The sequence below is a fragment of the Neofelis nebulosa genome, chromosome 1 (genome assembly GCF_028018385.1).
Source record: "Neofelis nebulosa isolate mNeoNeb1 chromosome 1, mNeoNeb1.pri, whole genome shotgun sequence".
In the NCBI taxonomy this organism is placed as follows: Eukaryota; Metazoa; Chordata; class Mammalia; order Carnivora; family Felidae; genus Neofelis; species Neofelis nebulosa.
In genome coordinates, this window is record NC_080782.1 from 173713029 (window position 1) to 173736017 (window position 22989).

The 22989-nt window shown below is 42.1% G+C and overlaps 1 protein-coding gene across 21 annotated transcripts in view; it reads left to right on the forward strand.

Moving 5' to 3' along the window:
• DOCK9 (dedicator of cytokinesis 9) overlaps positions 1 to 20707 on the forward strand; it is a 290615-nt gene extending 269908 nt beyond the window's left edge. For 13 of the 21 annotated variants that reach the window (XM_058743962.1, XM_058744023.1, XM_058744100.1 and 10 more), the window contains 9 exons: positions 709 to 831; positions 1541 to 1654; positions 2340 to 2375; positions 3234 to 3380; positions 7849 to 8059; positions 13494 to 13684; positions 17007 to 17107; positions 17243 to 17381; positions 19420 to 20707. In XM_058743962.1, coding sequence (XP_058599945.1) covers positions 709 to 831; positions 1541 to 1654; positions 2340 to 2375; positions 3234 to 3380; positions 7849 to 8059; positions 13494 to 13684; positions 17007 to 17107; positions 17243 to 17381; positions 19420 to 19542 — 1185 coding nt within the window. In that variant the 3' untranslated portion in view covers positions 19543 to 20707. The other 8 variants (XM_058744064.1, XM_058744121.1, XM_058743981.1 and 5 more) reach the window with 2 other exon arrangements.
• Positions 20708 to 22989: the final 2282 nt, after the last annotated feature.

Here is a 22989-nt window from a genome sequence, read left to right on the forward strand (position 1 = left end):
CAGTAGGTAGAAACTTCCAAGGAAAGGAGGAAAGGATGTTGGTGTGGCAGGCATCATGCCCACTACGTGCCATTACTAAATTGCTCTGAGGTGTCTAATTGGGTTTAAAGCCACAGTTAAATAACTTTATGTTTCAGCATTGTCATTGTTTCTCAGAAAGGAAAAAAATTGAAATTCTAATTATAAAACGAGAACTCAACAAAAATTGAGAGACTGTGTGAAGTGGTCAATGTCAGTTTTTCCCATGGTATTAACTATTACACGGTCATACATTGTGACCCTGCATTTCTGCTTGTAAATGACTGAAAAATGGCTCATTAAAGAACATAGTGGGGGCACCTGGGGGGCGCAGTCAGTTAAGCATCCAACTTCAGCTCAGGTCATGATCTCACTTTTTGTGAGTTCGAACCCCACATCAGGCTTTCTGCTGTCAGTGCAGAGCCCGCTTCGGATCCTCTGTCCCCCTCTCTCTCTACCCCTCCTCTGCTCGCACTCTTTCTCTCGCTCTCAAAAATAAACATAAAAGATTTTTTTAGAAAAAGAGCATAGTGATGAGCTATAACAAGTGTGGAAGTTAGTGTTTAGAAATATTATGTGTTTTGAAATTTTCTTCCTAACCCTCTTAACCGGTTAAGCATTCTGCAAAGAATACGATGTCATGTTTCCTGTAACACTGTTCTCTGGCCGGTGGCCTTTTTCTTTGATCAGGATGTGCTCATGGAGCTTCTAGAGCAGTGTGCAGATGGACTCTGGAAGGCTGAACGCTATGAGCTAATCGCTGACATCTATAAACTCATCATCCCCATTTATGAGAAGCGGAGAGATTTTGAGGTATCAGAGTGGTTTGTTTCTTCCTCTTTGAGAGGATGGTGGGACAACACATATACCCAGACCGTCTTGTATGCAAAGAGAGCAAGCAGACCCCAGTCAGAGATGACCATGTGGCCTCTGACCCTCTGTGTGATGCTGGAGGTCACCACCCTCAAGCCATTATACGACACCAAATCTCAAAAAACAAGGATTGGTAACTGTGGCACTCTACTTTTGAAAGGTTGCCAAAAACAGAGTTTTATGATCATCAGGTGCCTTCTTCCTCAGAGCTCTTCCTTGCTCCCCTGCATGGAAAGCCGGTGTCCCTGTCATCCTTCCTGGGCTGGGGGGGTGCAGGGTGGGGAGTTGTCCAGCTTCTTTGAGCTTATCAAAGAAAGTAGGAAAAGCAGAGACTAAAAATGTCACCGTAGGGCTCTACCATCTCCAACATGTCACATTAACTTGAAAACAAGTTGCTTACCACAATGTGGAGATACGATGGGTCCTTGGTACGCAAGGTGGCTTTCTGGGTAGAAAACATGGTAATCGAAAAAATGGTCATTACCATTGTGCATTACCATTGGTTTTTGGTCTTTTGGTTTTTTGTTTGTTTTTGTTTCTTTTACTCAAGTCCAAGGAATTTTTACTTATTCATTCTCATTTAATTATTTTACAATTGATCCTACTAGTTACAAGTGGGAAGAAATGGGTTTTTTGTCCTGTTTTCCAGAGGCTAGCCCATCTGTATGATACACTACACCGGGCCTACAGCAAAGTAACTGAGGTCATGCACTCTGGCCGCAGGCTCCTGGGGACATATTTCCGAGTGGCCTTCTTTGGACAGGTGAGGCTCCTCTCTGTTCCGCAGACCGTCCTTCTAAATCCTTGGGGTTTTTTGTTTGTTTGTTTTTTAATTCTATAAAGTTGTATTTTGTAAGTGTTCTGTTTTCTATAAATGCTAATTTGATGAATTTGTCATATTTAGTATGGTTCTTATCTTCCTCAGTAGTAAACTTTCTGCTTTTTTTCTTTCTTCCTGTCTTTTCTTTATTACTTTCTTAAGGCAGCGGTAAGTTCTCCCTCCATAAGACATTTTTAGTGGCATCTTTGGTACTTCCGTGTGACTTGCAAGTTTCCTTTTCAAGTCTGTATGTATATCTGTCCAATCATTACAAACTCCAAAAAAAAAAAACTTAACATTTTATTCCATTTACAGAAATAAATCACTTGTTTCCTTACACATCTACACTGCATGTTTAAAATCAAAATTAAGACTTTCTGGTTTCCTTTGTTCCCTGTGCATCTCTATATTTTGTAATATAATATCTCCACAAGTATATTTACTGTTGTAATATTTCAGAAGCCCTGTATAAAAGGGTTTATTTAAATTTAACTGAGAATTTAACCTCCAAAGTCTCTAACATGATTAAATGATATAAATTATAATCCATTTATTTAGGGTGTGTGGTTTTCTGTGAGCACTATATAACCTTCAATTTATCCTGTTATTGTCTTTTATAACTTTATAGCAATACCAGTTTACAGACAGTGAAACAGATGTGGAGGTAATTACAGTAAATGCTTAAAAAGCAAGTAATGTAGTGAAATTACTGCATCTACACTAGTTTGATGTGGGTGTTATTTGTCTCATGTTAGCCTGCATTTTTTTTTTAATATACTGTGTTTTTTGCACCATTTTCTCTCTTTTATTTTTAGACGAGAAACTTTTTTTTTTTTTTAATTTCAAGTATTAACCCCAATCTGGACTTTAAAATTTTCAACCTTTTTCACTTCCCATGCAATTCTAAGCCTTGCTGTGTTCAGCAGACATGATTGGTGCTAAACCACATGATAATCAACTGGTGATAATGAAAATCTTTGCTCATGCCATGCTCCAGCCCTTTCATATTTTTCTCATAAGTAAAGCAAACTAGAATTTATACAAACTTCAGGTAACGTTTGCCATAACATTTGCCAGAGCTGCTCCAGACTGGAATGTTTCTGTTTATGCCGTAAAATCCTGTGAAAATGGGGGAGGCATGAGATGGGAGGTGTGTACATTTCCTGCCGAATCATTTCATAGTGAGCTCTGCTTCTTGGGAATGTGAAACAGGCTTGAATCCCATCATTAGATCATGAGAGAACAGTCTCGAGTCCCCAATCTTTCATTTCACTCAACACTTAATGACAGCATTCTTGAATGAGTTTGCAGTTTTGTGTTTTCTTTTTATCTTTGCAACCTGATTTCACATTATTATCATTTTCCTTCCTATTCAGAAAGCCTGTTTAAGTAGGACTTTATTTTAGAATCATTCCCTCCCACCTTTTTTTTTTTTTTTAACCCCTATAACACAAGAACCCTTCCTGGGTGGTAAGCCTGGGGCTATACCTGGGAACAGCTCTAATTGTGCTTTATGTCACAGGGATTCTTTGAAGATGAAGATGGAAAAGAGTATATTTACAAAGAACCCAAACTCACGCCTCTGTCAGAAATTTCCCAGAGACTCCTTAAACTTTACTCAGATAAATTTGGTTCTGAAAATGTGAAAATGATACAGGATTCTGGCAAGGTATGACCATGTTTGGAAATGTTTCATAGTCAAGATATTGTATTGATTGATTATGTATGCTTGATCATATATGTTCATAAATGTAGATGGGGGGAAAAAACAGGAAAAGTTAAGAATGGTTGGCTTTGAGGGGCGCCTGGGTGGCTCAGTCGGTTAAGCGTCGACTTCAGCTCAGGTCATGATCTCGCGGTTCGTGAGTTTGAGCCCCGCATGAGGCCTTGTGCTGACAGCTCAGAGCCTGGAGCCTGCTTTGGATTCTGTGTCCCCTCATTGTGCCTCCCCCACTTGTGCTCTGACTTGCTCTGTCTCTCAAAAATAAACAAATGTTTAAAAAAAAATTTTTTTAAAGGATAGTTGGCCTTGAGTGGCAAGTATAATTTTTTTTCTTCTTGATAGCTTTCTGTGCTTTCCAGATGTCCGTCATTAAGTAAATATTTCATGATTTTAAAAAGATATTCTTTTACAAAATAATTAACATCTGATATACCATTTCAGTATGATGATGGACAGATGGACAGGCAGATAGGTAGATCAAGGAAGGACCTAACTAGCCAGCACATTTGTAGGAGTGAGATCTACTTTCTATTTAGGAAGGCTGTCCTCTGCTGTATTGCTCTTACAAAGACCCTTTGAGAAAGTACACATTTCTATGTACGTGTGTATGTGTGTGTGTGTATATGTGTATGTATCTATATATGTGTGTGTGCATGTATGTATGTGTGTATGTGTATGTGGCAGGGGGGTGTGTGTATGTGAGTATGTGTTCCACACTGTCTTCAGGATATCTCCAGGAAGGTCGGTATCCCTTTGCTTCCTGAAATTCAGGCCAAGATAGAGTTCCTGTTTTTTGCATTAAAAATGTCCTCCTGCTATCTAAAAAACCAACCAAATGAATAAACAAACAAAAAACAGAGTCAGACCTATAAGTTCAGAGAACAAACTGATGGTTGCCGGAAGGGAGGGGAGTGGAGGGACAGACAGAATGGGTGAAGGGGAGTAGGAGATGTGGGCTCCCAGTTATGGAGTGGAGAACTCGTGAAAGACACAGCATAGGAAATAAAGTCGAATGACACTGTAATAGCGTTGCGTGATGACAAACAGTAGCTGCATTCACGGTGAGCACAGCGTGAGGTATGGAGATGTTGAATCACTATGTTGTATGCTTGAAACTAATGTAATATTGTATGTCAGTTATACTTCAATTTAAAAATAATAAAAATAGGGGCGCCTGGGTGGCTCAGTCGGTTAAGCGTCCAACTCTTGATCTCGGCTCAGAGCGTGGTCTCCTAGCTCATGAGATCGAGCCCCACATTGGGCTCTGCACTGTTGGCGTGGAGCCTGCTTGGGATTCTCCCTCTCCCTCCCTCCCTGTCCCTCCCTCTCTCTTCCTCAAAACTAAAATAAACTTTTATAAAAAGATAAATAAAAATAATAAAAATAAATATTAAATATTAAGCAAATAAAAATGTCCTGCTCAGTTTCAACAGTGATAAGCTCTATATCTTTCTAAGTTCACCCTTTTGGAGACTCCCTACTTCATTTTCCTTCCTGAGCCCTGCTTTGGAGTCCCTATTCTCTGAAATCTGTTTCCTTGAGGGCCTACATTTTCTCCAGCGAAGAGTTTTCCGTCTCCTGTCTAAGTGGTAGAGAGGACAAGGAATCAGGTATTACTGGATTCTGGTTTCAGGAGACCGGCAAGGGCTGAAGGTCCCACATTCAGCCCGCAGGCTTTGACCTGCTTGTCCCGTATTCCACTTCATACTTTGCCCCCAGTTTCCACTGAAACTGGTGGACCCCTTTAGACTTCTTCCAGACCACTTCCTCTAAGGAACAACCTCTCCTCTCTTGTGCAGCAGGGATGATGGAAGGGAGCCTGGGGCCTCACCACTCCAAATAGACTTTGATGCTCACCCTGATTTCCACCCCACACCTCTCCTGGCCACCCGAATCCTATTGCTGGTCCCTTATGGGCATCAGTGCATTCGGGCTGATGTAACAAACACCGCAGACTGAGCAGCTTATCAACAACACGAATTTCTCATAGTTATGGTGGTTGGGAAAGCCTAGGTCAAGACACCAGCAGTTTCTGTGTCTGGTGAGGTCCTCCTTCCTGGTTCAAAGATGAGTATCTCCTCCCTGTGTCCTCACATGGTGGAGGGGGTGAGGGGTCTCTGTGGGGCCCCTGTTAGAAGGGCATGAATCCCATTCATGGGGGCTCTGCCCTCATGACCTGGTCACCTCCTGCCTCAGTGCCATCACACTGGACGTTAAGATTTCACCCTATGAGGGGCGCCTAGGTGACCCAGCTGGTTAAGCATCTGACTCTTGGTTCAGCTCAGGTCACCATCTCACGGTTTGTGAGTTTGAGCCCCGAGTTGGGCTCTGTGCTGATGGTGGGCTCTGTGCAGCTCTGTGCTGGTGGTGCAGAGCCTGTTTGGGATTCTCTCCCCTCCTTCTCTCTCTGTCCCTCCTCCACTTGTGCTCTTTCACTCTCTGTCTCTCAAAATAAATAAATAATCTGTAAAAAAAATGATTTCACCCTATGAATTTGGAGGGGACAGACGTTCAGTCCATAGCAGCAAGCTTCAGAGAGATACCCTGACTCACTGGTTATCCCTCTGTGGGAACTTAGATTAGAACCTCTGTCATCACCAGGTGCCGTTTTCCTCAGAAACCTTCCTTGCCCCACCTGCATGGGAAAACGGTGTCTCTGCCACGTTGGGTAGCATACCTCCTTGCACCTGCCTTCCAGAAATTCATTAAACTCTCTCACCCACTGCTGTCTTCTGTCCTCATTCCTTGGTCCTCACAGGTGAATTCTATACCAGAGAGTTGCGTGAAGGAAAGGGATAAACACACATTGTTGGTCTGTTTTTAACCAGAACCCTTAACACGACCTTTTGAAGGCCTACTTTTTTCCTAAACCAAACTACCCAGGTCCAATTTGCCTCTTTCTCTGAAACTGAAACCTTTGTCTGTGTCAAGCTGTGGCTTCAACGTGACAACCTCTCCTCAGGACCCTCATGTGCATTCTTCTTCCCCCTCAATCCGCTGTCCTTGCAGCAGCTGGAACACCTTCCCGACCTTCTCCCCTTCCCCCAAACACCAGTCCTCCGTTGCTCCTGTTTCGCACGTACAACTTCGGAAATGACAACTAGGGAAATACCACTGAGAACTAGGCAAGCATGTGCATTTCCACTGCTTTTACATTGCTTCTGCTAAGGAGAGTCACATTTCGTGGGTTTGAACACAGTTGTAGCGATTGGCCGGATGGCTATTTCTAAAGTAGAAGTTAATAACTCATGATTTTATGTTTTTTCTTAACTTACAAAGTTTTAGGCACGTCCATACCCATTTTTCATTTTTCTTCACAAACATTCCTGTTGAGAGGACAGTGGCGCATGATAACTAGAGGCTTTTAAGCAAAACCTTCTTGGCCTCATTGATTTGTCAGCCCAGTTCCAGAATTGTCTCCAAATTCTTTGCCCTCATTTCTTTCACACCCTTCCCCTTTTATTGCTCTACAAGCTTAAATACAATTCATTTGTGCAAAATTCATTTGTCTCCCTAATATATTAGCTATTGGGCTTGTATGGGGAAATATCTATGTTTAATGTTCTATCTAGCACGTCACAGATGTTAGAGCACTGCTAATTGAATTGTAGCAATGCAGTTTTAAAAGCGTTTATGTGCTGAGTTAATCAGGAGCTAAACTTATGGTTAGATTAGTCTTAGACTAGTCTGTACCTGTATTAATTCGTCCACTTCTATTTACATATAATCTGTGGATTAACTATAATTTGAGGTTCTAGGTATTAAACATTATTACTAAAATAAACATTTTTCTCTCTAAGCCAAATATGTAAAAATGCAGTTCAGGAACCCAGCAGGAAAATCCAGACAGGGAGTCACTCAGCAAGAAAACTAACATGTCTTAAAAAAAATTCAGTGTCAGGAAAAAAAAAGTGGAGAATTTTAGATTAAATATGATCGTTTATTAGATTCTGGTTCAAACACAAATAGTGATAAATAACATTCTGGGGACATTTGAGAAACTTTAATGGACTGGGTGTTGAAATTAAGTTAGTTTTATTGGGTATGATATACATTATGGTCATGGAGTAGAATGTCCTCCTGTTTAAGAGATGCTGGTGGAAGTGCCATGATGGATACCACTTACTTTGAAATGGCTCAACAACAACAACAACAACAAAAAGTCTATACGTACATGTGTAAGTGTGCATCCACGTATGCGTGTGTGTGTGTGTGTGTGTGTGTATGCTTGAACAAAGCATTAGCAATTGTTCTAAGTGGTGGGTATGTGGGTGTTTGTTGTACTATTTTTTTTTCCACTTTTCTAAACTTTTCCAAATCTTGTATTAGTAAGAAGTGGAAAGACAAGCTTAGGGATGCTTTGAAAGAGTCCTTCAAATAGCACGAATCTCCCCTTTTGTTTATTCCCTTAAAGGTCAACCCTAAGGATCTGGATTCCAAGTATGCATACATCCAGGTGACTCACGTGATTCCATTCTTTGATGAAAAAGAATTGCAAGAAAGGAAAACGGAATTTGAGAGATCTCATAACATTCGCCGCTTCATGTTTGAGATGCCCTTCACTCAGACCGGGAAGAGGCAGGGCGGGGTTGAGGAGCAGTGCAAACGGCGAACCATATTGACAGGTACCGTTGCCCTGGCTTCTCTTCACTTCTTTTCTTTTTTTTCTTTTCTTTTCTCTTTTCTTTTTTCTTTTCTTTTCTTTTCTTTTCTTTTCTTTTCTTTTCTTTTCTTTTCTTTTCTTTTCTTTCCTTTCCTTTCCTTTCCTTTCCTTTCCTTCTCTTTTCTCTTCTTTTTTCTTTTCCTTTCTTTTCTTTTCCTTTCTTTGCTTTTCTTTTCTTTGCCTTTCTTTTTTTATTAATATATTTTCGAGTTAAATAACATACAGTGTAGTCTTGGCTTCAGGAGTAGAGCCCAGTGATTCATCTCTTACATATGACACCCAGTGCTGATCCCAACAAGTGTCCTCCTTAATGTCCATCACCCATTTACCCCACCCCCTCCAGCAACCCTCAGCTTGTTCTCTGTATTTAAGAGTCTCTTATAGTTTGTCTCCCTCTCTGTTTTCATCTTATTTTTCCTTCCCTTCCCCTGTGTTCATCTGTTGAGTTTCTCAAATTCCACTTAGGAGTGAAATCATATGATCTCTTTTTCTAACTGACTTATTTCGCTTAGCATAATACCTTCCAGAATCCCATACAGACATTAGCCTGGACACCGAGGTAAAGACTTCTCTGGAAGGGATCCAGAAGCTTCTAGAAGGAAGGGCCCTTCAGGCTTAGTTAACTTTCCCCAGATATCTATTTCATTTTAACATTTATCTAATGCTTACTTTTGAATACTCCTGACATTTTTCTATTTATCTGTTAACATTTTCTTCTTCTGCTCAACCAGAAGTTCATACCCGAAGTCAAGTCACTGACCCTTTTTTAGAATCTGATGAAACCAGTGGGCCCTTATCTCCTCAGAGAGCTTTTGCACACAATTTCAGGTGACTTACAGACACCTTCTGAAACCCACGCAGACCCCTCTCCAGGCCCAGGGCCTCAAGAGCCCCTGCACACAGTTCTGTGTCTCCTTCACAGGAAGAGACCCCTACATGTCTTTCTCACACAGGTCCCGGCCTGAACCTGCTCAGGGATTTTAGGCTGAGTGAATAAATGGGATATGAGGTTGGATCCCTTGTGTCTCATCTCTGAGAGTGGCTGGCCAACCTCAGCTTGGATACCGGCCCTACCAGGAAGCTCACTGCCTTCACAGGCTCTCCGTTCAGCTGTGACAGGAGCTTTAATAGATCCTTGGACCCTGTTTAGCCATTGATAACCCATTCTCAGAAATGTGTTTTGCATCATTTCCTAGTTCCTGACAGTGTAGACTCTTACCTTCTCTGGGGGAACCTGACCTTGTCCACTCTTGGGTTGGGGTCAGCAGCGTGACTAGGGTAACGTAAAATAGAACACTTTTCTTGACCTCAAAAAAAGCCGGTGAGAGGTCTGCTCAGAAAGCCAGGTGTGTCTACATCCGCTGTTTCAAAGAGTGATAGTTCAGTAGAACCAGAAAGGTGTCCATTGCTCTGTCTAGAAGCTGATGTTGCCGGGCAATAATAGGGAACAGTGTGATGATGAGTGAAAGGACCCCTGTTAAGATGCCACATTTCACATGGGCTCCACTCTCACCACTGAACTGGACACTTTCAGTGGGTGAGTCTGTATCTCAGTAAAGCTATTACCAAAGAAAGAACATGACTCATTGTAAAATAGCTCAGAACAGCATATTACAGAGAATTCTTCACCCTTCCTAGGAAGGAACTGAGATAAAAGTTAAAATTTTAAAAACAAAAAACACTCCTGCTTTCTTAAAGAAAGAGCCCCTACTACTTTTAGAGTAATGATAACACGTGAAATTCAAACAGTATTGTCCTCAAAAATGGTAGTCCCTCCCCATAGGGAGAGGAGTTGTTTTTCTCATGGACACAGTAGCAAATTCTTCTTCTTAGACAAGATAACTACATTTCTAGGTGGGGTCACTATGCCAGCTTGGGGCATTTATCTCTACAGTCATGACCTTAAGTCCGTGCTTATCACACTGCTCCTGGACCTGCAGCATAAGCATCATCTGGGAACTTGGGAGAAATTCAGATTTGTGGGCCCCACCCAGCCCTGCTGAATCAGAAACTCTGGGCGTGGGGCCCAGCTAGTTGTGTTGAACAAGCCCCCCCAGGTGACTCTGGTGCCGCTCCAGTTTAAGCACTGCGCTTAAAATAAACCCAGTTCCCTGATGAGTCAGGGACAGGATTTTTTATTAGGATTATTCTGCTCAGGTAGCATTATCGATTCAGAAACAGTGTTTTCCCTGGCCAGATTTCCTTCAGGGTCACAGTTTATCATTTTGTCACAGAAATGTTTTTGATCAGCTAGAGAACAAGAGCAAAGCTCTGTACCTGCCGGAACAGAGGAGACAGAGTATCACCGCTGCAGAGAGAGGCAGAGTTAACACAGGGGTGTCAGCTCATCTGTGGGGATGGGAAAGTATGGGCAGTACAGAGCCCAGGCCTTGCCCTGCAGACCCAGGGCAGTGCTCACTGTGATCCCGGGCAAGTCACCTAACCTCTCTCTATGCCTTAGTTTCCCCATCTGTAAAATGGATAGACTTACACTATCCATCTTGTGTTGAAGAACATCATAAATGATACCCAGGAGGGACAAGAATGTACTTTATCACTGGATCTTATCCACCAGTGGTCCCCTTGCCTTTTGAGGTTGCTAATGAGCCAAAGGGGATTACAGTACAACAAAATACCCAAAAAAGGTATAGTTTTCACCCTGAAAGATCTCCAAATATCAAAAGGATAGTTACTGGGTAGCATAAAGATTTAGAGAAAGGGTTGTAAAAATGTTACTAAAAACACGTGAGCTCCATATCAACCTTTACAGGCACACAGACCAGGATATTCCAAAGACTTTGAACTTGAGAGTTTTCCCTTATGTTATTAATCCTTCAGGCTCTTCTTCCATTGCTTTCCTTCAAACCAGACCTTTGACCATTCAAGTTGTGGGGGAGCCCCGGCCCTGCCTGCCCTCTGAACCCGGCAAAGGCTCACTTCCCTGGGTAGGTCAGTCAGTTTGCTGCAATTGTGGGATCATTTGGAAAACCAGGAAAACCTCCACACCCCTTCTGTGTAAATTTCTGAGCCTGCCTCCTAACTTAACCCCCTCCTCTCTTCCTGTCATGGAACTCCTGCCATGGAGCTTCTTCCCAATCACTATTCCAGAGTCTTCCAAATCCTGCCCAGACTCCCACTCAGGGGAGAAATATTCTCCTGCTCTTCACCTTCTATTCAGTCTCACCAGACTGTACAGGCACCCATGCCCCTCAGCCCCTTCTTCCTCACCTTCCTTCCTGAAAGGCCGCACAGCATGAGGTCCGGCCATTTTATAGTAACATGATGCTTCACTCAGTCAGTCACCTAACCTTCCACCCTCCAGGCCACTTTGCTCTTTCATTTAGCCATTTGGACACTAATGCATTAATTGATTCCACAACATTTATGGAGCACAGGCAGTATTCCATCCTGACTTTGTAACAAAACACACACGTCTGCATTAGGCAGTCTCCTTCTAGCAGAAGGAGACAGACAATAACCAGTAAACATAATGGGTAAACATACCTGTGTTGGAAGGTAATACGTGTTCTGGACAAAAGCAAAAGGAGATCAGAAAGGTGGGACTGAAGGGGTAGGGTTGCAATTTAAAATGGAGTAGCCCAGAGGGGCCTCACTTGAGGAGGTGACACTTTAGTCCAGACTTGAAGGAGGTGAGGGAGTAGGCCATGCAAACATCTGGAGGAAGAAGGAGCTGTCTGGGCAAAAGCCAATGGGTAGGGGTGCTTGTGCCCAGCACATTCAGGGGACAACCAGCAGGCCGGCATGGCTGGAGCTGAGTGAGTCTGAGGGAGAGGAAGAAAGATGGGGCCAGCAAGGAAGGCAGGGGGATCCCAGCTCACGTGGACCTGGTGGGCTCATGCACAGGCTCTGAGTTTTCTGTATCATTATACTCTCCCTTGCTTCTCTAAGTCTCCACTTACCATCGCAAGACTCAGGACTTTTACGCTGAATGAAATCCGTATAGTCCGCGTATATCTCACAGACATCCGTGGAATGAACTGTTCTCTCTGAAATACTCAAAAATAACTGTGATTACGCTAATCACCTGTGTTTTGACACCGCTGTTAGCCTCATGAAATGCTTCCATGGCACTTCTTACTCATGGCAGTGCAGTGGCAGTCTGTAAAGCGCTTTCTGTCCACCCCCGGGTGCACCTCTGGCTCCCCGGCTGCAGAGCAGCGAGGCCCAGGTCTTGCCACGCTACCAAAGAAGCGTCAGGTTCCAAGAGGATTGATCAATCCCACTGCTGCCACTTAAAAACCATCCACAAGGAATGCAAAAGAAATAGGAGACACAGACCTTTGGTCTGTGATTGATAAAACATTGAGGGACTAGAACAGGCCTGTCAGGGTGTGACTTGAGGCTGCAGCAGGCTGAACACCTCCTGCTTTGTGCAGACTTTGGGTGACCCACCTGGACTCTGTGCTGCATGGTGCTGGCCCTGTTTTCTCACTGAGGCCTTTCTAAGTAAACTCTCCCTAGCCACTTACTAAACAGCAATGATCCAAGCGTAACACTCCCGTCTTACTTTTGCTTGTTAAAAAATAAAATTAGCTTTTAAGCATTTACACTCATGTCTATTCATAAATATATATTAAGTAAAGATATTAGAGATATTTATATGCCATGTAAAGCAAAAAGGTAGAAATTTAAAACAGACCCAAATTAGAACTGGCTGTTTTTCTATTCATTTTGTTGATACGTTCAGGCATCTTATTATGATAAGTGAAAACAATACTATTGGTTGGTTTTTTTGTAGGGGAGAAAAAAGTATAAGAAAATGTAAATATTCTTATTTCTGTTTTTTATTCACTTCTGTTTCAAAATATCTTTATGATTAGTGTGACTTCAACAGCCTGAATATCTGGTTTATAAAATACTTGGAAATATGTTCTCACTTGTTATTTTTCACTGATTTCTCTGATTTGTGCAAATTCAAGCATATAATTCAAAATTCTCTAGAGAAGTGAATTTTCTCAAGGATGTGTTTATGGAACTATTTTCTGGACTTAAAATCTGGTCTGTTGATATCTCAAAACTCTGTACCGTTCTTAATGTTTTCAAAGCCCTCTTAACACCTACTAGTCTTTCAGATCTCACAACTTCCAAGGAAGGTAAGGCATTTGTGGTTAAGAAAACTGAGCAGGAAACGATAGTAATTTCTTCAAACATACACACAAAGACCCAGCTCTCTTGACTTTGCACGATACAACCTGTCATTAAACATGCGCAGTGATAAAGGAAGACAGTGCTGTGGTTCCACGAAACCCTGGCATGTGACTTTAGCAAGACTTGGGTTCCTTATCTATAAAATGGGAATAATAAGTACTTCTACCTCAATAGTAGTAAAGACGGTACAAGCTGCGGCATCATTTCTGGGACTCGTTCCTCCACAGCAATACACTGCTTCCCTTATGTGAAGAAGCGGATCCCCGTCATGTACCAGCACCACACCGACCTGAACCCCATCGAAGTAGCCATTGACGAGATGAGTAAGAAGGTGGCCGAGCTCCGGCAGCTGTGTTCCTCAGCCGAAGTAGACATGATCAAGCTGCAGCTCAAACTCCAAGGCAGCGTGAGCGTTCAGGTGAGCCCGGCGCTGTCAAAGCAAACCACAGGGCAACAGACGCAGGGACTCATTTGGACCTTGGTAAATTTCAAGCCCAGCAAGGTCTAGTGTAGATCCCTACTTGACCTGGTCATCCCAGTTACCTTCCAGTATCTGTGCAGTGTCTCCTGATACCAGAAGGGGGCGGTAGACTTGGGGCCCCCACCCAACCCCACCTGGAGGAGTGTCTTTTTAGTACTTTGGGGAATTCTAGGTGCCTAACTGGAAACATCAAGACTCTTCTAAATATAAAGAAGTATGAATAGCTGTAGGGTTCCTTACAAAACTGTTGTTTTCTGGTTTCTATGAAAATTGTATCTGAAAAAGTACCTTAAGTTTCACTCTCTTAATGGTATGTTTTGATTAACAGAAATTTATTCATTTTATGGTAAATTAATTAATTTTTCCTTAATTCGTAACATTTTTGCGCCCTATTTATTTATTTATTTTTATAATTCATGTTTTTAAATTTTTTTTTAATGTTTTTATTTATTTTTGAGACAGAGAGAGACAGAGCATGAACAGGGGAAGGGCAGAGAGAGAGGGAGACACAGAATCTGAAGCAGGCTCCAGGCTCTGAGCTGTCAGCACAGAGCCCGACACGGGGCTCGAACTCACAAACTGTGAGATCATGACCTGAGCCGAAGTCGGACGCTCAACCGACTGAGCCACCCAGGCGCCCCTTTTGCGCCCTCTTTAAAAACTTCATTCTTAAATCTGTTTCAAAAATGTTCTTCTATGTTTTCTTCCTTTGTTTAGTATTCCTGTATAGATCTGCAATCCAGCTGGAATCTATTGTATGTGATAACAGATAGGGGTCAAGATACATTTTTTCCATATAGTTATCCAAGCAATGTGCACCATTTAGTGAAAAGATAATTTTTTATCTACTGATTATATATGTATGTTCAGTTGTGAAAATTCAATAAGGTATGACCTCATGGTATATGTACCTTTTTGTTTGTATATTATACTTCAAAATAATTGGTTTTTAAAAGGTATCTTACTTACATGATTTCCAAGGTAATTGGCAAATCACCTCCTTCCGTGATTTGTATGCTTCTTGCTTTAGAGATTTTTTAAGTATATATAGTTAATTCTAGCACATGTTTTACACACACACACACACACACACACACACACACACACATCCTTATATCCAATTCCTTTCTTCAAAGAAGGTTACATTTGGGGCACCTGGGTAGCCCAATTGGTTAAGCCCCACATCAGGCTCTCTGCTAACAGCTCAGAGCCTGGAGCCTGCTTCAGATTCTGTGTCTCCCTCTCTGCGCCTCCCCCACTTATGTTCTATCTCATAAATGTCTTACATTTATGAAAGTTGCATGTAGATGTAATATGTAAGTTTTAAGGGTTTTTTTCGTTTATTTTCTGGAATCAGTTCTTGTTACCTTTCTAATCAAATACACACTAGATTGTTGCCTAACATTTTCTAAATGTCATTCACCACAAAAGGGCTTGTAGATGTTTCAGCCTCTTCCCTCATGACCTGAAAGACTTATGTACCAAAATAAGTTATCAAGTGAATATGATAAATATTCTAACAACATGAGCAATTACATAATGGGTCCAGAGGCCACACTTTTCTGCAACTATAAAAACAAAACCACTCATTAACATAGCCTGGGAACATCCAGCCTCTATCAGAACACCAGCGGAGAGGTATTGGCGCCAGTAAAGGGTGGGGCTGGACAGGTTGAGCTTTCTAAAGGGCATAATGTGCCCTTCCATTTGACAGCGACCTTAGAGATTTATAAATACCCAATCATCTTTAAGAAGCAAATATCATTATTCCATGATGATGAGTTTCTTTTTAAAGTTTATTTCTTTATTTTGAGAGAGACAGACACAACGTGAGCAGGGGAGGGGTAGAGAGAGAGGGAGAGAGAGAATCCTAAGCAGGCTCTTGAGCCAATGTGGGGCTCGAACTCACCAACCATGAGATCATGACCTGAGCTGAAACCAAGACTCAGACGCTTAAATGACTGAGCCAACCAGGTGACCTGAGGAGATTTTTTTTTTTTTATACGTGTGTGCCCACCAAGGTAACAGTGAAGTTGCAGCTATAGGAAATTAACTTTACCATTTTATTTAGGTATTTCTGTAATTCTTATACCAAGAACCTCACTGGGGTTGCTCTTGTATAGGACAGAGCCATCATGGTGGCTATATGACTCTGTACTCCAAGATCTGGTTATGTGAGTCCTCATGAAATCATATCAGCTTTCCTGTTTGCATATCCTTAAAATTGAGTATATTGTGTCATTTTAGGTAATTGGTCATTTGGGTCATGTCCAGATCATTAGCATAGTTCCCCATGCAACACCAGTATGATGATACCTGGAGTCATCACAGGTTAACTAGTTGTTCCTGACTTGGAGGCCCACCTCCCACCACTGTGGCCCTCTGTCTCCCCACCTCTGGTATGAATTCCCACACCTCAGCTCTCCTGCCATTACTGCACAGGTCATGCCTACCGTGGGTCAGAACCACAGCCCAGCTCCTTCACCAACAGTGACAGACCCTCCCTACTTACTTACCTTCCAAGCCCGCCAGACCTCCCAGGGAAAATGATGTGATAATCACATGTCAAGTTCTTTCTCACGCCATCTCAGATGCCTAGGACTTTCTCTTTCCCACCTAGTGTATCTGACCTTCTTTTTCTCCACATTCCCATGTATCCTGACTATCCAACTTCAAGGAACTCTTCTTGGCTAATCAAGAGATGCAGGGTTCTGGTTCACTCACCCTGTTGCTAAATGCCCTAATCTTTGGCATTCCAGCACACCTCAGCTGGTTACTTCATTTGAAGATAGCAAATCGATTTGCCCATGGCTGTCTACACAGTTCAAAGAGGTGAACAGTTTTTAAAAAATTGGCCAATATACTATATTCTTTAGTTTTTCACTGAACTCACACATGGACCTTCAGTCAGTGTAGAGTAGCACAAATACCAATTGGAAGACTTGGGCTCTGACCTCAGGTGTTTTGCTTATTGGCTGTTCAACCTTGAACAAGTCCTTCAGTTTTCCAAACTCTGCTTCCTCCTTCGTAAGATGAGCCATCATCTCAAACACCCTGATGATGTCTGAGGTGATAAAATCAAATGACATATAATAATATAAGCTTTGTTCATGGTTTCCTCTTTCAGGTTGTCAGTTCCTGGAGGGCAGGAGTCATGACTAGCTTGAACAGCGTTGTTAGCACATGCCAACTGAAACCAAATCAATGAGAATGGTCATTTTTATAATAACATACTTTAAAATCTTTGTTCTTGATCTAGGTCAACGCAGGTCCACTAGCATATGCCCGAGCTTTCCTAGATGACACAAACACAAAAAGATACCCTGACAACAAAGTGAAGTTGCTTAAAGAAGTTTTCAGGTAAAGTACACTGGAAATGTCTCTTTCTCTTCAAGTAGCCATCATATCTGTGCTCATTCAAGAAAGAGAAGCTACCAGTTGGACTCTCTCTTTGTCCTCAACATGCCTTTATTTCCCTCTCTCTTACCATTTCAGGCAATTTGTGGAAGCTTGCGGTCAAGCCTTAGCGGTAAATGAGCGGCTGATCAAAGAGGACCAGCTAGAGTACCAGGAAGAAATGAAGGCCAACTACAGGGAGATGGCGAAAGAGCTTTCCGAGATCATGCACGAGCAGGTAAGTGCCACGCTTGGTTCTTGTCATTTTTAGCAAGCACGTGCTAGTCGGGTTCTCACATGCGCCCTGGGATGGCCTAAACCTTCTGATGTCCTTCCAGAATTTTGGTATCTGAAGAGTAATGTAGCATGCTACACGCTGCTGCCCTCTGAGCGCGGGTTACCTGGGGAAGGGCTAAGAGCTAGCTCACCTGTTAACATCCAACACAACCAGAGGAGAGCAGCACCCACCTCCTTTTTGTCACTCTTAGAGGTGGTTGTGGTTCGAAGCTCTGTCCCTCCCCACCCTAATCTAGCTCAAAGCAAAACAAAACTCACATAAAAAAGAAATACCTAGCTTGTTCCTAGAAATCTTTTTATTCACCCAATCCTTTGAAAGACCAAGACTTGCCAGCCTAGTTTAAAGAATTTTCTGTTAACATTAAATGTCTTTCGCCACTTAGAAGAACAGGGTTGTTCAGTTTTTGACTGTTCACAGCTGACTTGGGTCCCCCAATGGATTCTTCATGGTGACTTCTCTAGTCCTTGTTAGTTTGGGCATCTTTCCTGGTTACATGGCTACTATCACCTTCCTGTATGAGCTCCTTTCAGTAGGATCATGTATGTGGGCTCAGTAGTCAGAGGGGCAGCTACCCAGGCAACTAAGTGCATGTCAAAGAGCAGCTTCCAGAGTATTGATTTTGTAGGGGTCCATTCTCCATCGGCCACAGTAACTTCTTCCAAATCACAGTGCCACTCTTCACAAGCAACATGAGTACTTCCATTGCACGTAACTCCTCTTCTGGTTTCCTACACGATTATCGTTCAGTCTCTCAAATGAAAGCCAGGACCACTTATATCAGTTAACATATCATGTGACGATCCAGTTAGGAAATTTCTTTTGCAGGAAACTAACTGAAATGTCTGATCTTTAACTTGCTTGCTTTTTTTTCCTCCTCTTCCATGCTAACACATTCAGATGGGATGGTAATGTCATTTTTTAATTTTATTTTTCTGAACCTCGATAAACTGCTTCACGTAAAGTTATGACTGAGTTTGAATAACTGCAGACATTGGCATAAAGTGTGTGCAGAGGGAGGCACCCTCTTCCGGGCATGTAGAAAAGTAGAAAAAAATTGAACTGATGACAGAAATACATGTGTAAATGATAAAGCAGAAAAGGGATGGTCTCATGAAAATAAGTTTTTGGAGAAAGCCCAAGGTCTTTTCCATGGAGCTTACAGACTGCTGTGTAACAGAGAGTTTGATCAGTGGGTGTCAGCATTTGGCACTAGAAGAGAAGAAAGTAGGAAAACAATGTGGACTGATAATGTTAGAATAAGCTCCCATATCATATGGACATTTCTCGCAGTGCCGTGCTCTAAACTGCACCTTGAACTTTCCATTATCTCAACAACTGTGAAGATTAAACTCTTTTGAATCCTTAAGCAAAAAGGGTTGTGACCTGGAGTAGACTTGCTTTTGGTTTTCCCAGGGGAGGCTCTGACTGTGTATGTTCCTCTCAATTTCCACCTGGCAGTAGGTCAAGTCTCGCCCCTAGAATTCTCCCCCGCGTTACCGAGTGTGAAGAGAGACCTGTTCAGGGTCATAGGGGCAGCTGCTGTCTCTTTCCCAGGATGGAAATCTGTAAGACCCTGAGAGAAGGAGCCAGTGGAAAAACAGAGATGCTCAGGACTCATTTTAAAAGACTTTTCCAAGCGACAGGGCTAGGTCGTGTCCCTGGCAAGTACGTGTAAGATAGACTTCACCACCTTATAATCTGGTGAGTCTAGAAGAGAAGGCTCCATTCAGTACTTTATAAAGGAAACAAAACCCATTGTACTTGACTTTCCCTTAAAATCCTGATCTGAAAAAGGCCATTTTCTAGATGAGCTGACACAATCCCTCTGCAAACCGCCAAAGCCGAGCTCTCTGAGCATACCATCATTCAGAGTAACAGTGACCATTGGATGATAAATTGTGTTACATGAAACACGCCATTTTGAGAAATGTCTTTAGGGGCATTCCACTTCAGTAATGTTGTGTTTCTGTGCCTCAAGATTTGCCCGCTGGAGGAGAAGACGAGCGTTTTACCGAATTCCCTTCACATCTTCAATGCCATCAGTGGGACTCCAACAAGCACCCTGGTTCACGGAATGACCAGCTCATCCTCAGTTGTGTGATTTCGCCTCACGGACCGTATGTGGGGCTTTGTCATTTGCAAACTCAGGATGATTTCCAAAGTTAATCACTGGGCTCGTGCAAGACACAGGGAGGACCGAGCACAAGAAGAAGTGAAGGGGAATGGGAGAGAAAGGAACTCAAGAACGGTGTTATTTCATAGCCGATTTTCTAGAAGAGTCATAAGAGGGTACACATATTTTTTTAAATCTTGCTGGCAATATTCGAACTTTTCATTATGTCTTAACGGGGGTGTGTGGCGAACTCTCTTAAGCTGGAGTGAGATTTTATTCTTCCTTACAGAGTAGTATTAAAATAAATGGCCTAGAGAAAACACGTGTTCTGGAATGTACAGAGCAGGGACAGTAGCACTGAAATGGAGGCTGGAGTAACGTTTGCCTCTAGGCTAAGCTGGAAAACCTTGAAAATATTTTTTTTTTCCTGTGGCACATTCAGGTTGAATACAAGAACTATTTTTGTGACTAGTTTTTGATGACCTAAGGGAACTGATCATTGTAACTTTTGTACCAGTGAGCCAGAAGGTTGAGTGCTTTTATACTCATATACTCGCATCTAAAAAATAGGAAAGCTTAAGAAACTATGTGAGCTTAAAACTAGTCAAGCAGTTTAGAACCAAAGGCCTCTATTAATAAACAAAACTATGCTAAAAAATTTAAAAGTAGTACAGTATATTGTAATGTACATATGAGTTTGTTAATACAGTCTCCACACTCTGTACATACATGGATTACATTTCTACATTTTTTAATACTCCTCACATCCGCTTCTGCATTAAGTTTCGTTGTGACAAATTTGTGCCGTTCTTAGCATATGCAATACACTTGACTTTACTGTTTTATCCTTGTACATAAAAAAAGTGCAATATGGAGGTGTATACAGTCTTTGCTATGTTAGGTTTATAAACTTTTAAAAAATCTCATCCTTTTGCCAAAGTGGTGGAGTATGTAATTGGTAAACCATAAATCCTGTGGTGAATCGTGGTGTGATTTAAAGCTTTCACCATGTTATATTTTCTTTTGAGACATTAATTTAGTAATTTTATATTTGGGAAAATAAAGGTTTTTAATTTTATTTAACTAGAATCTCTGCCCTGCTGTAAGTAAACATTCTGTACCACATCTGTATTAAAAATAACATTGCTGATTTTCTGGTAGTGAATATTGGGTATTTATTATTATTAGCCATTCCCAAGAGGGCCAGGATATTGGAATACTTGGGGGTGAACTAACATGGTATATGAAATTTGCTTTAAAAGTTGAGGAAAAGAAAGGGGCTGGGTGGAGGAGACAAGACTGACAAACGTTGGCAGTTGTTGAAGCTGAGGTTGGGTACATGGGGAATCGTGGTACCATTTTGTCTGCCCCCGCGTATGTCTCCGTGGTACAGATTTCAGGAGGCAGGTCTAGACCTCAGATCTGCCAGTTGCCTTGGATAAATGCGCTGCTGCACCGTGTCCTGGCTCTGAATTCTACTAGCTGTTGCCGAGCCTGCACAGACACCTGTGCCCTCTGGCTTTTCCTCTTCGGCTCTGTCGAGAGTTCCATCTTCATCAGTTTCCTTGCTTGCTTTTGAGATGACTACTCGGAGACAAGCTGGTCACTGAGCCAGCCGTGCGCTGGCAGCCATGTGTGCACACGCCCTGCGATCTGTGTCATCCCAAAGAAAGCCAAGTCAAGTGACAGCTCTGATTGCAGGTGCCGGTCCTGCCTCTGATATACCCGGTGGCTGGCAGGTGAGTTCATTGTCACCCAGCCCCGTGAAGTCACAGTGATGAAAGGAAGAGGAGTCTTTCCCCAAGAAGTAAAATGGCTGCTTTTCCTACTTGAAGGCTTTTAAAAGGCTGTTTTTCACATAACCAGTTGAGGAAAGAAAGTGTGATGTACATCTTGAACACCCAGACGCCAAGGATCTTTTGGCGTCTTTGAAACGTTCTTAGTCAGTGGTAAGTCCGTATTTTATAGGTGGAGACAAGGTCATGAAGAAGAGACGGTGAAGCATGATGGCAATTCACCAGAGTCGACAGCCCGTCCATTAGCGGATCCAGATTTAGGGCTAAACACAATTCTCCATGAAGGTTTGCCCTGAGTCTCTGACCTCCCCAGTGCAGTGTAATAAACCTTGACTCCAACATCAGCAGGAATGGATATAGCAGTATGTCTCCTTTGTCACTGAGCTGGATTTCCTGGTCATAAATGCCTTATTTAGAAACCATAAAACTCAAGTCACCGTGTAGTAAAATAAATATAAGTCTGGAAAGTGCTAACTTGCTATCTCTTCATTAGACTTGGAGAGTAATTTGTACAGATGCCATGTCAGATATGATTCAGCTTGGAAGGTGACCAACCCTCATTTATTACAGCAGTGGAGAAAGGAGCCATCTCCTTGTTGAAGACATCTACTGTTGACCCCGTGACAGAGCACATTCGTACCAATTAAAAATATCATTTAGTTTACATATAAAATTCTCATTTTGGTATAAAGTCACACAATAAAGTAACAGTGTATTGGGGAAATTTTTTTAACATTAAAAATTTTTTATTGCTATTTTTAAGTAATTTGTTTATACTTCCCATACATCTTTCCCTTTTTTATTGAGGTAAGAGAAACATATAAAATTTATCACTTTAACAATTTCTTTGTTTTAATTTTTTCATTTAAAATGTTTAGTTTTTGAGAGAGACAGAATGTGAGTGGGGGAGGGAGGGAGAGAGGGAGACACAGAATCCGAAGAAGATTCCAGGCTCTGAGCTGTCAGCACAGAGCCCAATGCGGGACTCGCGCTCACAAGCAGTGAGATCATGACCTGACCCCAAGTCGGATGCTTACCCAACTAAACCCCACAGGCGTCCCCCATTTTAACTATTTTCAAGTGTACAATTCAGTGGCATTAAGTCCAATGTTGTGCAATCACCACCACCATCCATCTGCAGAACTTCTTCATCATCCCAAACAGAAACTATACCTGGTAAATAATAACTCCTTATTCTCCCTTCAATAAGATTTTTTTGAAGTAACTTTCAGAATCAGAGTGTAGTTAGTATCTTATCAGGAATATTTGCTACCTGGGAAGTAACCAGCTCTAGGTACTGTACATAAACAGAGCCAGCTCCTTGGTGTGGAGGAGGCTGCTGAGAATTGGGACGTAACTTGAAAGGTAGCTTGAAAGGTCCCTCCGTAGGGACTTGTTTAACCGTGTGACAGAGTTACTCAGTATAGAAACTCCATTGATAAAAGCATTTAATTTCCATCAACAGGGGATCGCTTGAATAAACGACAATACATGCACACAATAGAGTACTATATACTTATAAAAAGGAATTAAGAATATCTCTGTACACTGCCAAGGAGTGATTTTCAGAATACTGTAAGTAAAAATCACAAGACAGGGAAAAGTGAATGGTATGCTACCCGTTATTTAAGAAAGGAAG